Source organism: Cyprinus carpio, unplaced genomic scaffold (assembly GCF_018340385.1).
Source record: "Cyprinus carpio isolate SPL01 unplaced genomic scaffold, ASM1834038v1 S000006726, whole genome shotgun sequence".
NCBI lineage: Eukaryota > Metazoa > Chordata > Actinopteri > Cypriniformes > Cyprinidae > Cyprinus > Cyprinus carpio.
This window is the reverse complement of record NW_024879330.1, coordinates 101,530-126,674: the sequence shown is the minus strand read 5'-3', so window position 1 is coordinate 126,674 and position 25,145 is coordinate 101,530. Positions and strand designations below refer to the sequence as shown.

Below are 25,145 nucleotides of genomic sequence, written 5' to 3'. Positions count from 1 at the left end.
AGGGCATATTTGCCCTTTGTTTTAGTTTTTTTGAATATACCAACCAATCAACCAACCAAATATATATCAAACAAATATATATATATTATATATTATGTTTCTTGCACAAGGAAAGCCTTTAAGCCTATTTTTGGACCATGATGATTTTGTTTTCATGAAAAAATGTCAGTGTTTTTAGTACCACTAAGATACTATTATATATTTTTGTTATTTATATATAATATTTTTTATTTTATATTTTGTTATATCAGTTTTTTATCAGTTTTTTTAAGAGTCTTTTTGTAATTATACTTTTGTGTATTTTGTTTAATTTTGTAATGTTTATGTTATATATTTTAATATATATATATTTTTATGGTTTCAATTTTTATTATTTTATAAAAAAAAATAAGTTTAAGTTTTATTTTTTGTTATTTTAGTACATTTTAATCATTTATTTAAAATAAAAAGCAAGCTTTTTATGGTTTCAATTTGTATTATTTTATTTAATTATTTACTTGGTTTATGTATTGCTTATTACTAATTATTTACTTATTACATAGATTTAATTTTTACTATTTTATTCTTTTTTATTTAATTATTACTTATAATAACCCCCATTAACAAAAAAACAAAAAAACTATAAAAAAAAATCTTTATTCAAAAAAAAAAATAAAAAATATCATATTTGGGATGAAACATAACCTGAATATATCCCTGAGAGTTTTCCTGAGAATAACATGGTAACTGCTGCTGAAGTAATACGACTCAAAGTATTTACTGCTGATATGAGTCTAGCATTTGATCTGAGAGAAGGGACAAGAAATGATGGGAAGAAAAATGATGCACACGTTTCAGAATATATAAGACTCAAACATGCATTCTAGGTCATATCTTATTCAGTCAGAGCATCTAATCCAGCTAACCTAACCTGACATCGTAATAAAACTATTTTATTCTATCAGTTACTACACTCTCCATGTAACAACAGTCAACCAAAGTACTAAAGGTCAGACAGTCTGTCAATTATTTTCCTGGAAACCAAGTTTTCCTGATACCTTGCTGACATTTAAGAGGCACCATGTCATTTTAATGCCATTTAAACATGTAAATTGTTACTATAGGAGTTTTTGATTAAGTTTTAATGTCATATATCTGTAATGAATAATTCTTGTTATGCAGTACATTTTCATGTCCCCATCACATAAACAATGTTGGATAAAATAAAGTCAATTATAATGATGTTTTTTTTTTTGTCAATATCACAATTAAGTGAACATAGGGGTGAATATATTTAATGATTTCACTATTTTGGTTTAAGCTGTGATAAACTTCTAGAAATTGCATTTTATTAAGAGTATTATGTACCTATTTTTCTTTCTTCAAATAAAATGTTTCAAATAAAAATCTACTTGGGAATTGCGTCGTTTCCCTGTGTTTTCTTAACATCACTTTCCATTTTGTTGTAAAAATGAACAAAGGCCAGTTCCTGAAAGACACTGTCCTGCAGGAAGTGGCATCATTTTTTGGTGGGGTCTCACAAACATGAGTTTCAAGTGAATGTTACCTCTCTATCTGAGTCCAGTGGCCACACTCCTCAATGTGGCCTCTGGTGAGGTTAGGGACCTTCAGACAGAAACAACAAGACATCAAGTCAGCTCACATGGACAACACGACATTACACATGCAATCTTATACAGCCTTTATGTAAAGTATCAGAATAACCCTAATTTATTTCTGTGTTAAACTCGCAATTTTAAACTCACCATAGACAATAATGTTTTGTAAGGAAGCTTACTTCCGCCAACAGATTCTGACTTTTTAATTAGAATTTTGAGATATAAACTCTTGCAATTGTTCATTTATATCTCACAAAAAAGTCACAACTGCAAAATATAAAATCAGAACTGTGAGACTTTGGCCCGGTTTCACAGACAGGGCTTAGCCTAAGCCAGGATTAGGCCATACTGTAGTTCAATTAGGACATTTAAGTAATTTTTATAAATGTGCCTTACTGGTGTGCATCTTGAGACAAAACAAAGGCATTGATATATTTTAAGATCAGTCAGTGAAAGTTTCTTTCATTTGAAACAGCTCAGACGTACATTTTAGTCTAGGTCTAGGACCTAGGCTTAAGCCTTGTCTGTGAAACTGGGGGATAAACTTAAAAAATAATGAATTCTGAGTTTATATCTCACAATTATGACTTTCCAGAAAAATTTCTCAGAATTGGGAGAATTCTGATGTTAACTCGTGAGAAAAAAATGATAGCCAGAATTTGTGAGATTGAAAAGTTGCTTTTATCTTTTTTTTATTCCGTGCTGTAAATAAGCTTCCATAAATCTGTGAGTCAGAGGACATGAACAACTCCAAGTCGTAATTATGGTAATTATAACATGATCTGAACGCAGCATTAACATAATGGAAGAATAACAAAGTTGCTGTCTCACCAGGTTCTCCATGCCTGCGGCAAAGGCTGGCAGAAGAACAGGGTCCTTTCCTGCGGTCACCATGAAAGCTGGCATCATGATCTGTGATGGCAGAAGCATTTTAATTCATGTACTTTCAACTGACCAAATTAGTTTTGTCAGTCTTAAGGAACTGACTTTAAAAAAATGCAACAATTTCATAAGATACAGTGTGTAACATTTTAGATTTTTGAAACAAAAAAAGTCACAACAGTGTTATTTTAGTATCGAGTTTTGATTGCATTTGTAGCATGAAATAACAGCATCAATCAGTTCATCTGCATCAATTTTCATGGTGAGGACACTTGCCTTGCCCCTCGGCCTGGAACACATCCAAAGCCAGTTCTTTTCCCCGTTACGGTACCAGTTCAGAGGACCCCTGGACAAACCAGGACTCTCAGAGACACGTCATCCATGTCATGTGCATGAGCATGCATTCATTATCAGTGCCTCACGTTTAAAGGCTTAGTTCACATAAACACTCTGTCATTTCAAACCCATATGATTTCCTTCATTCTGTGGAAGAATATATGTGACCCTGGAGCACAAAAGCAGTCTTAAGTCGCTGGGGTATATTTGTAGCAATAGCCAAAAAAACATTGTATGGGTCAAAATTATCGATTTTTTCATTCATGCCAAAAATCATTAGGATATTAAGTTAAGATATGTTCCATTAGAAGATATTTTGTAAAATTATTACCGTAAATATATCAAAATTTAATTTTTGATTAGTAATATGCTTGATATAGAACTTCATTTGGACAACTTCTAAAAGGTGATTTTCTCAGTATTTTCATATTTTATATAGTTTTATCTCGGCCAAAATATTGTCCGATCCTAATAACCATACATCAATGGAAAGCTTATTTATTCAGCTTTCAGATGATGTATGAATCTCAATTTTGGAAAAATGGACACTTAAGACTGGTTTTGTGTTCCAGGGTCACATATCACAAGAAAAAATGAAAAATAAAAATAATTAGTAATTAGGATAATTTTATAAAAATAATCCTAATTACTCATGAAAATATATAAATACAATAGCAAATATAAATGCTCTATATGTGAAGAACAGAATAAATAGCAAATGAATAGCACATATTAAATACTAAATATGCACATAAGTATATGCAGCATGAAGAAAAAAAAATACACATTTTATCAAAAAAAACCATACTAATAAATTAATCAATTAAAAAAAATAATAATTAGTGTGTATATATATATATATATATATATACAATCATACAAATCATACAGGTTTAAAATCAACTTGACAGTGTGTAAATGATGACGTTTTTTATTTTGGGGTTTGAACTATTGTTTTTAAAGAGATTTTACAATTGTTTCCTTTTTATTTTAAAGGAAAACTAAATATAAAACCACCATGAAGGAAATATGAACGCCTTTGCACAACATGATTTAGTCTAGTAGGACATCCTCAAATTTAGCCCTTAACTCAGACTTTTAAATAGTTTGGTAGAGTTATTAAAGTGAAAATGTTGTCTGACAACCAACTTGTCCTACTGTACTTAATTAAATCCCACATTTTGCTTATGAACACACACATAAATATGATGCACATTTTGGACTGATCTGCTCAGTGTACCTGAAGCCACTCTTGGTGAACTGCTGAACGTAGTACTGCAGCGCAGACTCGCTCAGAATAGCACTGCGGGGCGGATCTTCAGGTGACCCCACAAACAATCCACCTGATAAACAAAAGAGCAGACAAGGAAAACGTGTGCGCCAGTGCAGTCTCGTGAGGCTCGGTGCAACGAACAGAGATGTACCTTCTTTCTTCTCGAGTGCAACTCAAAATCAAAACATGCATGATTCATTTCCCCCTCATCTCAATACAAAAACAACTGAACTAAATCAGAAGCTGACTGCATAACAGAAGCTAATGATGCTGCCCACCTCCTCCACTGTTCATCAAATATATAAAAAACATTATAGGTTGGTGTACTTTCTTTCCTCTCTGGCAGACTCCAGCGGTGCTAGGAAATGATGTGTCTGGCAGATAGGGTAATAAGAAATAAGATGTTTTAGGGTGGGTTGCCAGTATTTATTTTAGTATTATTTCCATACTATTATAAGTATTTATTAATATTTTGAGTGAGCTTTTATTTGTATATTTTTGTTTAGTTAATTTTCAATTTGAATTGTTTAGTTTTAAAATTTTATTTTGTCGATTTTTATGTTTTTTTTTTTTACTATTTTTTATCTTTAATTTTTGTTGGGGTGGTGTGGTTTAAAGTTTAGTTATGTAGGTAGTTCTAACTTAAACAAAAACACAAAATGAGAAAATTATTTTTGCCTAAAGGTGACTAGCGGGAGCATCAAAAATAAAATAAATATAAAATAAAAATAAAACTAAAAATATAAAATTGAAATCTTTGATCTATAATTTTTGTGGTGGAGTATTTTATTAATATTATTTAATATTTTTGAATTATTTTTATGTTTCAGTTTTTCTTAAATGTTTGTTTAAGTTCAGTAATTTTATATATTTGTAATATTTCTTTATCTTTAATTAATTTTTATTTCAGTATTAGTCTAACTGAAAAAATCCTAAAAAGAAAACTCGCTGAATTCAAAATATTAATAACACTACTATAATTTTTAAAAGGTTTCATATTAATTAATAATTTTATAGCTTATTTTTATATTTTGAGGTTATTTATTTTAAATTTTGACCGTTTTAGTAATTTTATTGTAGCATTGTTGATGATTGTTTTGATAGTTGTGGTTTTTAGTGCTAGTTCCTAACATTTTGTAAGTCCGGTTCATCAGGTTTGAGGGGTCAGTGGTGGATCTTTTAGTCGATCATAATGAAAAAAAATTAAGGTTAATGTTTTTCAACTAATATTTCTGCGTGTTTCATTTCCAATTACCAAAACTAAATGCAGCTGCTAATGTATTCTGAGTGCTGTTTTATCACATTACTATGTGATTTTCATGGTGTTTCTCTAAGATAGTGGCTGATCATTAAAAATAGCTCAGGCCAGATTTTTTCATACAGTCCTCCTGGGGGGTTGTAATAAGAGACTACCTGTCCTTTCATTTGTATAATAAGTGCTGCTTTGTAGTAAGGTTGTGAATTACACATCAAAAATGTGCAGCTGGTTGAGGAAATCTGTGCCATTACTTTTCTCGGAGCGATCAGACTTACAGTGTTTCACCAAGTGGATCATATAAAAATCCCAGAATTAGATATAATAATAGACTCAACTAGAATATCACAGTGACTAATCAAACATACATCCATAACAACACCCTAGAAACATCAAAAGAGACGAAATATAGTTATCAAAAAAAATACTTGATGTTCCCATTTAAATTAAACAATGAAAGATTAAATCACAGGTTTCCTTCAACATGACTGTTGTATAAAATAAATGTGGTTCTTCGTTGGATGAATGGCATTGATACGTGTCGGTGTGAATGCAATAATTAGTGGCTTGTGGTCCTCCTCCGTGGTGATTTCCTGGTTTTAATCGGTGGGGACGTGGTTGCTGCAGCAGAAGGGGGCTTATGTCTAGAGATCCACCAACACTCATTAAGATGCAGCGTGTGGCCACCTGAGCCTGAACGATGGCCGGCCTGCCATTTGTGTGATTCATTAGTCCAGGAATTCAGAGTCCCGGATGGGAGCCCTTTAAGTGGCCTCCATTATGATGCCGGGTCATTAGCACCAACCGCACACACCTCGCCTCTTAGATCTCCATTCAGCGCTGGCTTTCTGAATGCCGGCAATAAGCAATGTAAATATCTAACAGAAAAACTGTTCACTTCAGATGAAGTGCACAAAGGATCGTCGCCTCAGTCAAGGTGCTCTTGCTGGTTTGTGCAACATGAATTATAACGACTTTACTGAAATGCTTTTTAAAATACATGCATTGATTATGAACTTGAGGGGGAAATCTTGGGGTCCCATCCTATTAAAAACTTCATCAATATACTACTACAAGTGAACACTAACCTCTCTTTAAAGAATGCATTTAACACCATTTAAAAAAAATATATTTTCTATAGAAAAAGCTATCATTAATGCTCAGGAGAACATGGAATATAGTGTTAAATTCGTGTCTACCCAAAAACCACTTTAATGGTGTGTGTTTTTATAATTCTAAGCCCTGGCAGGACAAGGGTCAAGATAAAAATGTACATTGATAATCAGGAAACTTTACCAGTTTCCAGTACTGCCATTTGAACATCCGTGTGCGGTGCGCTCAAGGTTTTTTCTCCAGTTCAGGCCTCTGCGACACCCTGAAAATAACAGACAAACATAGCACAAATAAACTAAAAGTGTAAAGCACATACTAGCAAATTAAAAACACAAACTGTTTTTGTTATGTTTCAGGTTCCGCTTAGGTACTTATTAAAATAATATTACCAATTTTGTATTTTCATATAATACATGTGAAAAGATATATAATATATATATATATAATAAATATATCGAGATTTGGTGTTATTAGATTCTTATACTATCAATCATTATAATTGTTATGGTGATGTAAAATAAAATAACTCTTGTAGTTAAATACCATGAAATTTATCACTTATAGCGCTTAGCGTTACATTGGTAAGTCATGTTAACTAATAACTATATTGTAAATATTATAATCAATAAGAAACATATTAAATACCAAACTTATGAGTCAATTATTAGCAATTAGTCTAGGTTTATAATAAAAAATTTATAACAGATTATGAAAAGTCCAGAGTTATTTATCTATGTAGTTAACATTTTAGATATTAGGAATTCAACATCAAAACCAAATTCTCAATATATGATACAAACATCGAATCAATTATAATATAGATAATACATAATATTAATTATGATATCAAAGGTGTCTATATATGTTATATATACTGTGAATGTTAACCCATATATGAATGAAATTAATTTCGATTATTGATAAACCACTCACAGGCTTCCTCGAAAGGAGGATATGGTAAGCCAAAGTAGATCGGTCGGGCATTGAGGTCTCTCTAAATTTTTTGGGGGGGGGGGAAAATTTTTGGGGTATTTGGATCCACAGGAAAAAAAAAGGGTGGGCTGTGAGAAGGCACGGGACCCATCTTACCCTTATGCGAACACGATATTGAGCTTGTAAATTACCAACAATTGCAGTTAGCATGGGAAGAAAAATGTCAAAACAAAACGTTGATGTAGTTTTCTGTTTGCACTGTGCAATCAAAACAAATATAATGATGACATTCCAACACTCCATGACACTCCTGAAGCAGTCTTGTTAATGATTCTCAATGAAATGCAAACCTCACGCGCTCAGAATGAAACTGTGCCATGTTCCACACCAAGGGAATACCGCCAACCAAGTCACGACACAATCCAGATGACCTCGAAGGAAATGCCCTGCGGAGCACAGCAAGAAAGACCCAAATCTCATCAAACCAATCGTATGCAATTAATGATGAAAATTCAATTCTTGGTGTGCAATTTCTCACAAAAGGAAACTGATCATGGGATCATGGGAAAATCATAATTCAGTCCAAACATCACAAGAAAAAAAGAAACTTCAGAAAATAAATATATACTATATTAGGATTATTTGTTTTTTTACAGGTTGTAACCATGCATGTACTTTCATAATGAGTTTAAGCCTCTATTTTCATATTTTTTCCGCCCAATTCAAAATGCTGGAAGGCAATAATACAAACCAAAGGGGTCGAAAAACTACAACTGCCGTGAAAAATTCCAAGTCAGGAGAAATCTATAATTTAAAAAGGAACACCTATGATAGGCTAATTATTTTTATTGTAATTGTAAGCATTTTTTATATCATGATTTATTGTTCAATCAAGCTCTTAATTTCTCTTATTAGATGTTATGAGTGATAAGTATGAAAGCGACTTAATGTTAGATTACAGTTTTTGATTTAATTATTTCCAGCTACTAATTTTAAACATTTTAAACAACGTAACACAGTTCTTTAATTTGTTTGTTCCACGGTGTGTCAACTAATTCATCAGACTTTTTATTTTAGTCAAAATATTGTAAGAGTTTTATTCTTAGTGAAGCATTTAAAAAACCATAACCTCCAGGACTTAATACTTAATTCTACTGTTACGTTACAGATGTATGAGTACCATTTTCAGTATAAAATAGATAAACCTATGAAAAATAGAAATACATATGAATTGCTAGAACAAAAAGTGCAACCAAGAACAGAGGTCAGAATTCTGAGTACGTCAGTAAGGGCCCATTTATGAGTACAGACAAAGGTATAGTGTATATAGGTAGGAATGGGGCCATTCAAATAATATAGAGGTGCACTTACCAGAAGTGTAGTGTCAACGTGAGCATTCATGGTTACACATGTTTCTTTCTCAATCCTGACAAAACGTGTTTCTAACGAGTTTGTCCATAGCCAAGCTGTAAGGTCCCACACGACCAAAAAGAAGAGCAAAAACGAAAGCAAACGGGGAATAGACAACGAACAATTTCATTTCTTGCCAATAACAAAACAATTTGAGCAGATGGACAAAGCTGGAAAATAAAAGACACAAAGTGACCTGCTAATGAAAAATACTCGTAATGGAATAGTTAAACTAACACATAGCAATAACGTTTCATAGTTTACAGTAACAGAAAGTCATTAAAGCATCATATTTTGAAAGTCCCATGACACACCACCTCAAGACAAAATGGGACCAAAGCACTTCGATGAAGTACTTACATGGTACAGGGATGAAATCTCACTGCATGCCATTTACAAAGTAACACACCGAAAGAGACACACGTAATATTAATATCAATGAGCAAAAAGCAGTTCATTCTATTATGGTCAGACTGTCAAAACAAAGCATTATCTGGTACAATGCACCTTAACAGTTTGCAACCACCTTGTGTTATTAGATCTAACAAATGCAACATCATGTGGTATCTGCATTGCAGAATCTGCTGGTCTAACCGCGGTGTGGACTAACCAAATATGGTTGAACAGACTTTTGTAAAAAACAGGTCCTCAACCGCTTGAGGTCTCCAGCTCTCAGTTCTGTTGCCAAACATGGCTGTGTGGATGCTCTGAGGACACCTTAACAATTGTGTTTTAACACAAGCAGAAGTTAGTCTATGAGAATCACAACCGAGAAAAACTTTTCTATCATACTAAAACAACTTGCCAAATGATTGCACATGTCACTGATAGCCTGAAAAAAGTTCTGAAAAAGCAGCAGAGCACTGTTATTCATAAGGAAATGGCTTTGAAAAGGGGGAACTGCTTCCCCAATTTTTTCTATTGCATTTAGCTTCTGCACATACTGTCAGTTAAACAAAAAGTCCTATTTTGAGACGTGCAAAAGAGCAAAGAGAGGATCAGTGGTCTGATAATGGAACGACACAGGCTCTATAACATTCAGACAGACTTAACCTGATTAATACAACTGCTAGTATATTTTTTTAGTACTTTGTTTTTTTCAATGGAGGAAGCACTGCATATGCGCAAAAAAAAATCTAAGGTAACATCATGGAAATCAGCAGTGTCCAGTATTTTGTAAACAAAACCAGTTAAGTCCAAGTCCCAACCCAACAGAAGTTAAACTATCAGCCCTTTATCTTGTTTTTCAATATTATATAATATCATACATCAGCCTTCCTCAGTAATCCTGTAATTATATGCATGTGTTAAAGTAAAAACTGTACATACCATTTATTCAAAAATGTCACCAGATCCTAAAAAGCCAAGGGAAAGAAACAAAATGATCAATTCTGTGCAACAAAACATCAGTTTTTGCTTTTTAAATTTACAAGGATTACTCTTATTTACCAGCATGATCTGTTCTTGAGAATACTCCTCAATGTCTGCATAAACAGATGGGAATGAAACAGAGCTTATTCAATGTACTGTACCTTTCATATAGCAATAATAACAACAAGATATTTCAAATTATATACAGTATATGTATCAGCTTTAATGCACATATCAAAATAACAAGTCAAATCTGTTTGAAAATGAAGTATTTATATTATAATTTGACTTCAAATACTCAATTTTGATTATATTATTTTTAATAACTTCAAAATCTATAATTTTCTATCGCTGTTTGGATGCAGTAAAGCATGATGTAGCAGAAATCATCTGGCCTCATGTTTGCATTTTCTTCTTTTACTGGTCTTGATTTCAATTCCAAACTTGAAATCAAGATTAGGCTTAAAATAATATCTTCAGAATCATTCATATATGTTAAAATCATTTGGGAATTGATTAAAAACGGGTTTAATGTGGCTCAGTGGAAGACAGCAATCATGTCTTTGTGGCGTTTTTTCTGCTGATTAAAGTTTCATTAAAACTTGATGAAAAATGTCCGTAATGTTTGCATTGCATTGTAACCATTTTGTAAAAGCAATAAGGCCTTGAGAACATGCTATATTGAAAACATATACAAAAAACAACACAGCCTCTCGTACCTTATTGTTAAAAACATGCACTGTCACTCCACACACAGTTCTTTATGTAAACTTCAAATCCCATCACAGAAGTGACCTGACGCACATGCTAAAGAGCAGTGCTTCTCATTTTCATTCTCAGCATGATGCTGCAGCGATCATAGAGGAACTGGAGAGCTAGAATTGCTTTGGGAATTTATTTCAGTTACCTGGAAATACATGCTGCTTTTAAAGCTAAAGCATGACATTTGAGCAAATAGCGCATGCACACGTTTAAAACAAACTCTCGGCAGCAGTTTTAAGGATCTCTCACTTATGCATTGACTTTAGTATAATTTACAGATCAGAAAACCCCTTTTTAGGCTTTATTGCTAAGGTTAAGGCCATTTTTACCTCTTTTTTTTCACTCTATATTTAACAAATGCAGTGTTGAAAGTAGTGTCAAAACGGAAGTAGACAGATCGTTTCTGCCATACTGTGATGTATATCACAGTATAATAAGATTTTAATATGCAAGCTTGCAGGGGCGAGTTTTAAGACTACATAATTTGGAGAAGAGAGAAGTCTGACATTTTCACTGGAAGATTCAGTTATGAAATTCTGATGAAACAATATGAGGCCAAAGCATTTTTAAAAAATGAAACATATGCACAGATGAATTGTTCAGAATAAGATCTATAGTATGCATAGATAGAGTAAAAAATAGCTGGTGTGAATCTTCATTGGAGACAAAATGCATTCACACCAAGATCACATTATAAGCTGCGTATGCCTTCTTGCATTTTCACAACAATGCAAAAAGCCACTCGCCAAAACCTCTGGTGGAACAAGCTGTCACCCAACATCCACCGGACCTTTCAAGAAGCAGCTGAAGACCTATTTTGCAAGCACTTAACCACCCCAGACTCTTAAACCAATGCACTTCCACAATCACAAAAAATGATCTTCTAATTCTCCTCTTCTCTAGCTAGCTTCCTAATCTAGTTGTCAAACAAACCTTGCATTGTATAATATGTACAGTATATTGTTGGCTCCTTGATGAAGTGCTTTTGTTCCTCTTTGCTTTTGTTCCTCTTTAGTTAATTGCTTTGGATAAAAACATGTAAATGTAAATGTAATGTTAAAAAAAAAAAAACAGAAGTAAAAGACAAAGCATGTATATAATGTATTTAATATTAACTGACCTGCTGGAGCAGTGGAGTCACCGTAGCCTTTCATGTCAAGAGCCAGAACCCTAAATCCAGCATCAGCCAAAGCCGGAATCTGAAGAGAAACAAAAAACAATTCAAACCTCTAATCCCAAGTATGAGATATAATAGTAATGAGCACTGAAGTGCCTCAGAAAGTGATTTAAAAAATGGTTAATAACAAACTCTTGCATTACACTATCGAATCTTTTCACATTTCCAGGATTCTCAGACGCACAAGTTGTATATAGTTGGGTACATCAATTGTGGTAAATGGAAACTACAACAAATAATTTTTTGCGCTCCCATTTGCTCAATGCTTAATGTTAATGTTTCTATGACTTGCCAAAAGAGGAAGAAATATAGAGAGATTGATTATGATGGTCAGAAGAGAAAAAGATGTGAAATTATCCATCACTCCCTCTCTGTTAGTTAACAGTATTTTTCTGTATTTATGCCAAGTAAGTAAGAGTATATATATAAACTTGCATCACCACAGTGGTGACGCCGTCAATTCTTCTTTTTGATCCAAAGCAACCTATTTTATTACCGATCTGGAGCCATATTCAAAGTTATAAATAGTCAAAACTCAGAATCACTGCTTTGGATGTTCAATCCCATGGGTTACAGCCCTGATCTTAACCACAAAGCTTTGACAAGATACACATCAGGGCCGTGCACAGACACTTGGACGGGGCAGTGGCCCAAACCAAAAAAAGTAAGCAACAAGGAGGGTGGATGCTTGTTACCACAAATGATCCGGTTGTTCAACACATACAATTAAAAAGAGAAGATGTTACCATCGTAATAATTTTAGACTTTATTGGAGATGTTTCTTTGACAAGAGTGGGCTCTCCTTGCCTCCTCTTGAGCCTGCTTCTGCCTTTATCTGTAATGCACGGAAGTGGGTGGTGAGTACAGTTGACTCCACTCCCTGTACCTTAAGTAACTGCGTGCATTTTTTACCTGTCATGTGACCATGTATTTTGGAAACACACCTCATTTCTGCCAAGACTGTCATAAATAAGGAGAAAGACAAGGGCGGAGTGGGAAGGCACCCATTTTTACTCTTTAAAAAACTGTTTTTTTTTATTGGTCAAAGTAAAAATTTAGGCATAACAGATGTGTAAATTTGTTGTTACATCCAAAGCAAATGTATTTATATGTGTAGCAACATATAAAACTAAGATGCAAATCATTTAGCTAAATATTTAGCCATGAACTGGGGTAAGCTACAGTAGCTATTTTTTTTTTTCAAAATGGCCAGCTATGGGGCAAAGTGAGACAAATGCTGTGGGGTAATTGTGTCAGTATTTTAACTACCACACCATAAGGGCACTGTCTAGTTAAGTACATTTCTGAATGATAAATGGTATTTTAATGTGATAGTACTGGTTTAGTTTATTATTATACAAATGTATTTGGAGTTCATTTGATAGGAGACAGTGGACACCAAATCCTTCTCTATTGATAAGAACCAGAAAAATGCCTTTTCATCACATTATAATCAGATTATATCTTTCATATACATGTAGTCACTAATGGCCAGCACACTCTTTGTTTAGTCTCTGTTGTTAGGGAAGGCTACAACTTTGAGTGTTCAACTTATATTGTTTCAGAAATGCAAACAATTAAATGTGAAATTTCAACGTTATTGGTTGGTTTTATGTTGTTAAAAGTTAACGTTTAAGAAAAGAAGTATGACGGTTTGTAAAAAGGAAGTAGTACATTAGTTTTTGCTGGTATATTGTTGCAGTAATTTCACATAGTTTGTGAATCAGATTCAGTCCAGCTGGTCATTTTACACCCAGATGGGGGTATTCTTACACTTTGTTTTAAGAAGCTACTGTTTTAGATCCCACTGTCATCGATAACATTCTGATCATTTTAAACTGATAGGAGGAGAATACTTTACTTTGGATAAGACATAGGATAGGATTCGATTTTATTTTCACAGCATACATCTATATTATATACTAATAAACAACTAATCTAAGAACATTTATACTTTTTTTTAACTATTTATGGGCCCCTACTATTGAAATCCGGTTTTAATTAAAATATATGATGTGTTACAGATTATTGGTATTAAGACAGAATACATCATAATGGGAAATAACTTAATTACAAGAATTCAAAGTGTGACAAACTGCTTGCTAAATATTCGATATGCTGATTTACCTGATGGAGCTTTTTGAGATTCATGTTTGCGATGTTGAACTGTCTTTAGCAGCGTCACTTAAGCTCATTCACTCTTCTGTCTTCTTTTTTATCAAGGCATTTTTTATCTATTGTTTTATTTTTTTTGTCTACAAAAGAAGTGTTGCCCAACAACAGCAAATATGGTGTTTTAATACCTATATTGTAGATCTGATCAGGTACAATAATTTGATTAGACATTCTATATTCTAATCGGAACCAGTAGATATTTTGTACAAGTTGTTAGGGCTTTTATAGGAGCCTATTATTCATTATAACAAAAGAATTAAAAACTACTTGAAGCCTACCAACTAAATTCTAATTCAGTGGATCAACCACTGACTAATGCATCTACCTGGTAATACAACAAGCTTCGGGGACTGTGGTCTCCAATCTCCAGATGGGGGCACATAGATGTGAGGAGTGATGTGGCAGAGCGTGGATTAGTGGAATCAGTGGATCTTAGCGGGCGTACCAGACCGCTTTGAGCTGGGGTGTGTGGGGGGGGTGGGGGGGGGGGTCGGTGAAAGGGGCACCCTCAGCCGATGAGGGCAAAGGGGGCAGTGGCTCCTAGCCACCGGGCCACCCCACCTGCTCACAATAATCTACTACATTCAAAGGCTTGTTTTTCAGTTGCACCCTGCTGAACGAGCTGACGTTCCTCACCTGATACCTCCAGGAAAACCAATTCTCCGGGGAAGCCATGGCACAGGGAGAACAGGCTGGGGTCCGTGCTCCCATGTCCACATAGTGGATCCTCACGCCCGGCTTGAAAACCAGAGGAACACTCATTTAATGACCTTTCTATCAATACTACGCTGCCAGTGAACTTTGGCCACACGTAAAACAGAGCTAAGCATTATAAAGTACCTTAATATTCAACATATCCACTTGAGGGACATTTTTCAGGAAGGGCTTGTGAGTACAGCCGCAAGCTGAGGGTGGCTGGAGATCACTGGTGAACTGTTAACAGTTAAAACCATTAGTAATGTACAAATCTCACACAGGGAAGTCAAATTATGTTTTTTTTCACTGTAAAATCTTCCAAAAGCTCTGTACCATTTTTAACCCGTATTTTTAGATTTAGACTTTATTGTAGTGTGGTGAAAAAAGGTCAGAAATCCTCACCGGCTATTCCGGTAAGCTTCTGGATTCCTTAAGGCCTCAGTGATGTCCCTTGACTTGAACAGCGTCATTCCCAAAACCTTCAGCTGCCTTGGATCACTTTCTCATCCACATCCAGCCAGACGCCTTAATCAGAATAATGATTGAGCAGAGGTGACTCCTGAACTAGCAGCTTTTGAATCGCTGTCAATTCCAATCGCTGAGTCTGAAATGATTTACGGCATACTTCTTGAGGTTTTACCGCGAGTTTCTCGCGGGCATCATTGGTAAAGATATCTGGCTCTGGGATTCTGGACACCAGCGTAGCAATTGATCGCACAAACAGGGTCGAAACGGTTCTCCAATACGGGACAGAATCCTAGCCGACGCAGTCTCGCTGCTCGTGTATCCACCCAAGATATTGGCCAGGGACACGGAGCAATCCTTAAAGGAAAAAAGGTCACCCAAAAATGTTAATTGCTGAGAATTTAGACACCCTCAGACCTCCGAGAGAGTTGCATCAGATGGAGTCCAAACAGCTGATAAAAACATCTTAATAATCCACAGTAATCCACACAGAGTCATCAATAATGACTTTATGAAGCAAAAGTGAGTAGTTATAAGAACAAATCCCATCCCTCCTAACGATGAAACCAAGCGTGTCAAGCCATGTAAGCCTCTACGGCTGAAATATTAGTCTACTCTCCATAATACTAAAAAAATAAAAAAAAATTATAATAATCTTGTCTGAATCAGGAGAGAGAAATATGCACTTGAATCCAAGCATGGTTTACAAGTGAAAAACTGTCCAAAACAGTTCTTAAATAAATACATTGGGTGGATTTTTGATGTGAGAGGACAATAGTGGATGGACTTTTTTACTAGAAACTCAGCATAATTTACGGAGCTATGGACTCACAGCTTTTTCACTTCACAGAAGTACAACTTGATGGACTTCAGAGTGGTGGGACTGCGGATTACTTGTGGATTATCGTGATGTTTTTTATCAAGTTGGTTGGACTCTCATTCTGATGGCCTGCCCATTAACTCTGGAAGCATCCATTGCTGAAGACACTGATTGCCAATGCTACATTTCTCCAAATCTGTTCTGATGAAGAAAACAAACTCATATAGCGGTTGGACGGGTGAGGGAGGAAAGTATCAGCTAATTTTCATTTTGTTGTGAACTATTTCTTTTTAAAGAGCTAAAAATCAACAATTCCTTTGAGAAAAAGGTTTATTTAAAACCACTCAGAGTCGCAATGCACGAAAGCAACATACCATGACGACGGAGGAGGACGGCTGCAGCATCAAGAACCGGCTTATTGAACTCACCTGCCCAACGTCACTGAAAAGCTTCTGAGCTGAGAACTGTGCAGGAGAGACAGTTCCTGATTAGAAGCGGCTACCTTCTGACACTCAGCTTCAAAAGCAGGAATCATCTGACATATTGAAACAGTGATACATAAGCAAATATTTTTTGTTGCACTAAAGCAGACTTGCATGCAAAACTGTCAATGTCATATGCATGAATACATTTTATGAATGAATGAAAATGACCTGAGGTAGAGTGACTTTCCTTTCTCCAAAGCGGTACAGTGCATTCTCACTGCCAAGTCTTTCAATCACATTCTTTATGAAGCCCCTAGAGCAAAACACATACACTTAAACTGGTATTTTAACAGGAAAAAAAATATATATATATATATATATATAAAATACACACACAAACACACACACACACACACACATACACACATACATACATATATATATATATATATATATATATATATAATACAATATAATATTAAATGTAGTATAAAAATATTTTGTACAAAATAGTATTAATAATATATAGAAAAAAGTTAAAAATACAAAAATATTATATATATAGATATATATCTATATATATATAATTTTATTTAATTTTTTCTGCTTTAAAAGATAGGCTAATTTGAGTATAATTTATTTGTTATACTGGTTAATATAGTGATATTGTATTAATAGATATATATATAGAGATATGAGAGAGTATAGGATATACATATAATATATATAATGGATTATATTTTATATTATAAACATTTTAAACACGCACACAATAGTGAATACAGGTATAAGCATATTTAGTATTTTAATATAAAATATTTATTCAAGAAACAAAAACAACCAATAAAAGTCACTTAACTTGAACTACCAGCAGTTCTTCAAAACTCCTGAAAGTCTGGGTAGATGGGTGTCACAACCCACACCACCAAACTAAACAACACTGCCTTCTATTGGAAAACTAGTTTAATGTAGTTTATTCAAAACTAATAAGGGCTCTGGTCAAAAGAAAACCACAGGGCAGAAATGTTAACGTTTACATAACTCATAATTGTGGCTATCTACCAGGACAAAAACATACAGAGTTTGTCATAAAGTTGATTTCAGTGATGTTTTAATGTTTACCTGATGTTGCAGATTTCCTGAATGATGTCTGGACGCAAGGAGGATCGCTGTACTAAAGCTTACCGAAGTTATAGTTACCAACTGTAAACATGACAAACTAGCTACACCGCTACAGTACAGTTATAGAAACCCACCCCCGGCCGTGCAGAGTACCAGCGAATGAATATTAATCGCGTTGTCATCACGTTCGCGTCAAAATACTCGTACCTTGATTGGCTGACAAGGAAGGCAAAGGTAAGCTGGCTCGATTGATCAGTTGGCGTCTTTGATACGCGCCATACGCACACACACACACACACACACGACACACCATATATTATTAGATATATATTCTAGATATATCTATATAGATATACTATATTATTCTATGTAGGGATATTTATATATTAATATGTTGTATATATATATATAAGTAGATATATTATATTATATTATATGTGCGATATATTAGATATATATAGTATAATATATATTACTAGATGTATATACTCTTATAGATGTATGTATATATATTCACTATTTCACGTTTCTTCATATGTATATATATTTAGATTTTATAAATACAATTGTATATATAAAATATCTAGATATATAGCATAAAATCAAGATCATAAAAAGCTTCTCTCTCTCTCTCTCCATCTCTCTTCTCAGCTCTCTCTCTCTCTCTTATATATATATATAGTATATATAAATATCGATATAATATAAATCAGTGGACCGTTTTTATTTTGCAGTAGTTAAAGAAATCCTTTCACTGACAAAAAAAAAATTTCATAACTATTGCATTGCACAAAAACCAGTCATGTTTTTTAAAATCGTAAACATCATAATAATATTGTATAATAATATAAATAATGACATATAATAAAAAAAAACAGTTATATGTAATGCCATACAAATTATTTAACAACATCATTAAATAATTGTACCGATTTATTTTGCGATATTTGATTAATCGATTATAATGTAGCCTATTATTCGTTGCTCGCGAACGTCACTCAAGCAAGTAACGTGCTTTTCGGCTGGAATTGGCTTAATCCTACAAACAAATTGGGTTACAATGTAAATAGTATGTATTTATATTTAATAAAAGTTAATAATTAAGAATTTTTGATAATTTGGTCTTTTTAAGTACCAAACTTGAAGACTTATTTCACGATGTAACCCCTCCCACTGGTCCTCGATGGAGACGCCACGGAAGCATCATCATTGGCTCTCAGTGCGTCTCACAGAGCCAAGGCAGCACTGGAACAAGCACTGCAACAATCATTGACAGGCCAGTTCACGCGCTTCTAGACTTCTGCATACAGATATGGAGCAAAATCATTTAAACCATTATTTTGAAGCATCGTGTCCTGTCTCTTCATTTTTGTGCGACACCGTAAACCTGGTAAGTGCACAGTTCGTCTTATTAGTGAAATTAGATTTTATGGAAATTATAGAAAATCGAATTATTCAGTTCATTCGGTTTCAAATCACATTCGTATTTGTGTATGAACCACTTACAGTGTCATGAAAAAAAGAATCAAAAAAGTTTTAGATGAGGTTATTGAGTATTAATGTCTTTTTATCTTCATATATCAGTGGATCAGATATTTTGAATGTGCAATATAATAACACATTAACCATGAGTTTTTGCACAAAAGTCCTATAGATCTCATATTTTAATGTTGAAATTGAGTCCAGATTATACATTCTAGTGGGATCTAAAAGTCTCGGACGCACTAGCATTGCATTAAAGCTCTGCTGAACATTATTAAATCAAATAGGACAGTCTGGGAATGAATATACATTTTTGTAATTCAAACTGAAAAAAGTTTTTTGACCTCACCCAAACACTCACTCGTGTGTTTTGGCGGTTTATTGGGTTGGCTGTTCCGTGTGGAATCCACCCACTCCAGCTTTCTAATCTGAATTTCAACGCTATATCTAAGACAAACCATCCAACACAATCACTGGACTAACTTGCATTAATTAGAGTCTGACTGCAGATGATTGAGGAACGAAATAGGTCATTACCAGTGAGGAGGCAGCTGTGCTTTTTGGCCCCAGTCTGCTTATTTTTACCCAGCTATAACTAGTTAGGGTGAGTGACCCTCAGACCTGTGCCCGCCCCTGGTTCAGTGTGCTTGCATCCTTCTTCAGTACATTTCCAAAAACATTTATCAGACGCCTTTGTAAGCAGTTCATTGACTATGAATTAACAATTACCAGAGTCACCAGCTGACAACGTAACTCCCTGGTAAAACCGATACAAAAATTCAGAAAAACCCTGAATCTAAGTTCAAATACCCAAATTTTTGTGGACACCGATATATCCTTCCAAAAAAAATCAAAGTCAACGCCATACTGCAATTTTTGTTTCATCTAAACCTAAAAGAAAAACTAGGGAAGGTAATGCGAAGTAACATAACCACAACACATAAAAGACAAAGACCTTTGTTCCTCCTGTCGCAAGAAACAAACCTTCCATCTCACACCCGTTATGACTTTTTTTTTTTCTTTTCTTGCTTTCGAACTTTCTAAAATCAGAATTAACATGATATAAAACGATATTCTGACTTTTCTTCTTCCTTGTTCTGAGTCACCAATTCTGACTTATTATATTGTATGTCATGACTTGGGGCAATAACAAAGCTCAATTCAACGTTTTATCTCACAATCTGGATTTTCTTTTCAATTGTTTTACCTTGCAATTGTGCGTAGGTCTAATATATCCCTCAGTTGCAAGGAATTAGATTATTACTATTATTATTATTATTTATTCCATGCGGAAACAACTCGTCCTTATAAAAACTAAATGTTCAATAATAAAACCCTATTAGTTAAATGTTATATATTAGTCTTATTATTATTTCTTATTATTATTTATTATTCCAAGACGATCTTTGCCTGTAACGTTATATCGTGACATCATCCCCACCCCTCAAATTAGAGGGACAGATCTAAAATAGCTAGTTAGAGAACATGGAACGTGAAAGAAAATATTCAGAGCTATGAAAACAACCAATGGAAATCTGACCAAGTTATAAAGAATTACAGAAATTAGACAGACCAACTCCGGGACTCTACAGACTGAGACGAGCTTGCATTATATTGTTTAATGTTTAGCATTTATACTAAAGTAGACATATCAAACTGTAGAAAATGTGTATAATTTAGTATCTTAAATGTCCCTTGAACGTTGCCAATGGCATGGAGCTAACTATAAAGCAGCATGATCCAAGACCCTGTCAGAAACTCTCTATTTGTCTTTGAATATCTCTTGCAGCCATTATCAGACGGTTGAAGCATGCATATGCGAAGGACAAACTCTTTAAAAAAAAACTCTTCACGTATCGATCGTTTACAAATAAGTGTCCAGACCTGTGCGGAACCTCAGCGATGTTGTTTATCGTAAAATTTTGGTTTGGCCTCTCGATTGCCCAGATTATTGATGTAGTAATTGATATTTTGAAATGATTTTGATGCTCTCCTTGAAAACACAATACAGAAAAGAGTCTGCATGGGTTATACTGAGTGGGAAAACAAATTTAAATTTAAACAGCATCAGTGCAATAAAATCATCTTGAATGCCTTCATTTTTTGGCCCTCAAAGTTCTGATTTTGGCCAAAGTGTGGGTGTGGCTTCTGCTTGAATTCCCTCCTTTATATAAATCGAATGGGATTTATTCAACTTGGTTGACCAGACAAATTTATATCTTTTTTGATGCGTTACTTTACTCCTCTCTTATATTCTAACAGGATGAGAAAAAATCAATGATGACAAACAAACGTTTGGCTGAAACAGGTAACAGTCTTTATTATTTAATTTCATTGATTAAAAATGAATCTTGACCGTCAAAAGCTCAACTGATTATAGTTTCATGAACCATTCAGATAACCATACAGCGAAACGAATGCAATAATTGATGTTACCGAATATATTTATAACAATTTTCCATTAAACCTCAAGGATAACTTCAGCAGTGCCTACATACACCAACTTATATGTGTTATTCTAAACTAGATCTAAAGGTTTTTTATAAGAGGGTTTTGTTCATATATTCATATACACTATTGTATACAACATTTAATATATACTTGTAATTTGGCCATTTATAAGTACTCTATATATGAAAATGGTTGAACTATTTTGGACCTCTGCCGGCATGGAATAGATTATAAACTGCGCTGGATCCATCTGAATTTGATATGTGAACGTCGTCATTAAGAGTCCCGTCAGAGATGAATTTGGGTGCCTAGATAAGTTGTCCTTATCCAATAAGTTAAGTATCTGATTGTCTATTTCTAAAAGGTTGTTTGCCAACATGAACATAAATGCCAGGAAATTTTTTTTTTGGGTCAAGGTTGTCCTGGCCTATTTGGACATAAAGGCTTATGATTAAAACTAACCACAGGTGATCCCTGTTAAGATTATTGAAGAAAGAGGGGCAGTCAAGCTCTTAATGGCTGACTTGAATATCTGGCAGGCCAGTAGAATCCAGCGCTCTGGTGTTTCTGGTCACATTAATATTTGCAAATCAAACAGACGTGGGCGTGAAATAAGATGTAACGCACTGCGGTAGTTGATTAAGAAAAAAGGTCGCATTGTTTTAATTCCTAATAAAATGTCCAAATGACTCGTCCTATTTTCCGAAGAAAAACACCAGGTGCTGTCTTTATCTTAGGAGGATATTTGATCTCGACAAACATTAGAAATTCGAGGTCGCTCTTGCATCATAAGATACTGGGAGCCAAAAAAAAAATGGAACAGAGCTTGTAGATATTTGAAGTAATTAATGCAATTGGTCATGTAACAATCTCTCCTAGACGTCATTCAATAAAGTTTTTCTAGCCCAAGGGATACATCAAAGACACCTTCCTATACTTCATTACTATTTTTTTTACGAGAAAAACACTTTCTTTAAAGGGCATACTTTCTGAGATCCTGTTATGAAAGTCAGTTAAGTTTGTGTGTGGTGTGGGTGTTGTTGTGTGTTGTGTGTGGTGTGTGTGTGTGTGGTGTGTGATGTTGTGTGTTTTATAGACCTTAGAATTTTTTCTTCTGTCCCTATAATCTTTTGGGATCATTGCTTTTTATTAAAAAAATAATTCATAAGTACTGATCATAATAATAAAAACTAATACATTACACATATCAATTCAGCATATTAACATGATTTCTAACGGCTGGAGTAATGGCTGTTAAAAATTCAGCTTTGCCGTTAAATCTATGTAGGGAAAGTTTCTTTAATCATATTCCAGAATATTAAATTATAAAATAACATGTCCTTTTTTTTTGTTTCCCCCCCCAAACTACTGCAAGAAACACCACCCAACAATCTGGTAAAATACCTAATTCTGATCCTCTGCCTTTATGAGAATTAAATGCATGTTAAAATTATAACATACTAAGTCAAACTATGAGAATAAAAAGGATATTACTTTTTTGCGACAATAGGGGAAAGTCATACACTATGAGCTAAACCCGTCCACAATATGACTTTTCCATCCCATAATTGAGATCAAGTTATAATGATGAGATTAAAAACGACACAAAATTCTGTCATACCACCTACTTTGAGATCTACCTCATAACTATGCGAATAAAAATTCAAATTATGATAACAACCATGTTGAAATAATGAGAAAACTGTCAAAAATGATTGACTTACTAAGTCCAATAATATGAGATTCAAATTCAAAAATTATGACATAATAAGTTATAATTATGAGCTACAGTCCGTAATCTATAAGAAATACGTAAACTGCAGCCTTGTGCGCATAAAGCTGTGCTTGGCACTTGTGCATTGTTATACAAGTTTGAAGCCGATTTTCTGCTTCTGACCCAAATTTTAAGTTTTGAGTGATAGATCTTTTGACGTGCATGTGTGTTGGGGGTTGGGTGTTGTGGGTAAGGAGAGGTGATTAGCCGCTACCTGGACCAGCACACCAGATGGTCAGATTAAATTTCTGTCCAGGGCAGACATTGTGGTCGACCCCTCCATGAAGGTTCCACACAGTTTAAATTGGAGCTACGACCCGACTGACCCTCAAACTCCGTTCCAAACTCATGGGGCTCATTTGTTTTCTTTCGTGCTCGTATTAGATTGAAGTTGTAGCTCGGACAGATCAGAACCGTATAGTGTGAGAACCAAAATCTGAGCTTTGGCTTTAAATCACATAGCAACTTACTCGTAAAGTGAGAGTTGGTATTTTAACGAAAACTTGTAGCTGAAATCACACCGTGTATCCCCCGGCTTTAGAGACTTCTTTCAAAACATTAAAAAATCTTACCGAACCCAAATTATTGAACGGGTTCTGTAAACGACATGTGCGTTTCATCTACAGTGTGCAGAACTGGTTGAGTGTGCCTGTGACCCCCATGACCAAAAAAACCCCACCTGTCCACACAGAAATAGTGGTGGGGTTCCTCCAAGACATCTTACAAGCAGGCTTCCTCCGATCATTGATGTCACCTTCTTAACATTGGACAAACAAAACTTGCAAAGCTGAATGGTGCGGCTCTTGGACCTACGCCAAAGCCACGATTTGTTCGTCTGGGAGCAGATCGTAGAGCTGTCGGACTGAGAGGGACTACTGGTGAGGGAGACGCGCGGATATGGGCATCGTCAATGCCCAAGTGGGAACCTACCAACCACAAAAGAAATATGACTGCTTGTCAGGAGAGATTACCCGGACCTCACATCACCTAATTCTTCTCTCCGCCGGTCTGCATCTGTTCTAACCCCATCACCCTCATCCATAATCCCTGCTTGTCAATTCTATGGTTTTTGACGGTCTTGGTGTTCTCACTGCCATTCAGACTGTGGAGGAGAAGATTTACGTGTTTAGTATCCGTCCGCCTTTCCCCTCACAGTTTTCCTGGTACTCATCAACGGAAATCATTACCTCTACGGCTCTGGTCATTCCACTGATTGGAGGTACCTGCTTCTTCACCATGATCGTTGTCACCCTCTCTATAGTCATTACCGTTTTTTGTGCTGTAATGTGCCCATCGTGTCACCACAGCACCATAAAATGCCCGTTGGGTACTTCTGATGGTCCTGGACCTCATCCTTCCCCGCTGGCTCTTCTGAGACTGTCCGTAACCCGATCAGAAACGACCAAGCACTACTGCCAACCCAGCACATCCAAATGCGGACTCCGCGAAGGAGACGGTATGTGGGACGGGCTGAACTGTCAGGGACATTGAGTTCGGGTGAGGGATGGGAATAATCAACGTCCATCTTGTCCCATCCACCACCGTCGTATCTGTCCGACCTCTTAGCCTTTACTCAGCAGTACGAGCTCCAGCAGTTGGGATTTGTTTTTGAACCAGGGCCCAGT

The 25,145-nt window shown here is 34.9% G+C and overlaps 1 protein-coding gene across 1 annotated transcript in view; it reads right to left on the bottom strand.

The window, feature by feature from the left end:
* The window catches only part of LOC122144571 (bifunctional epoxide hydrolase 2-like), a 28,497-nt gene extending 3,712 nt beyond the window's left edge, over window positions 1-24,785 (bottom strand). Inside the window, exons 1-15 of the mRNA XM_042755584.1 lie at window positions 24,643-24,785; window positions 16,920-17,004; window positions 16,695-16,801; window positions 15,704-15,803; window positions 15,126-15,218; window positions 14,922-15,023; window positions 12,054-12,132; window positions 10,250-10,284; window positions 10,130-10,155; window positions 9,411-9,517; window positions 4,425-4,463; window positions 4,057-4,159; window positions 2,757-2,826; window positions 2,430-2,510; window positions 1,547-1,605 (exon numbers count right to left, since the gene is read on the bottom strand). Coding sequence (XP_042611518.1) covers window positions 1,547-1,605; window positions 2,430-2,510; window positions 2,757-2,826; window positions 4,057-4,159; window positions 4,425-4,463; window positions 9,411-9,517; window positions 10,130-10,155; window positions 10,250-10,284; window positions 12,054-12,132; window positions 14,922-15,023; window positions 15,126-15,218; window positions 15,704-15,803; window positions 16,695-16,801; window positions 16,920-17,004; window positions 24,643-24,785 — 1,229 coding nt within the window. The remainder of the gene's footprint in view (window positions 1-1,546; window positions 1,606-2,429; window positions 2,511-2,756; window positions 2,827-4,056; window positions 4,160-4,424; window positions 4,464-9,410; window positions 9,518-10,129; window positions 10,156-10,249; window positions 10,285-12,053; window positions 12,133-14,921; window positions 15,024-15,125; window positions 15,219-15,703; window positions 15,804-16,694; window positions 16,802-16,919; window positions 17,005-24,642) is intronic.
* Window positions 24,786-25,145: the final 360 nt, after the last annotated feature.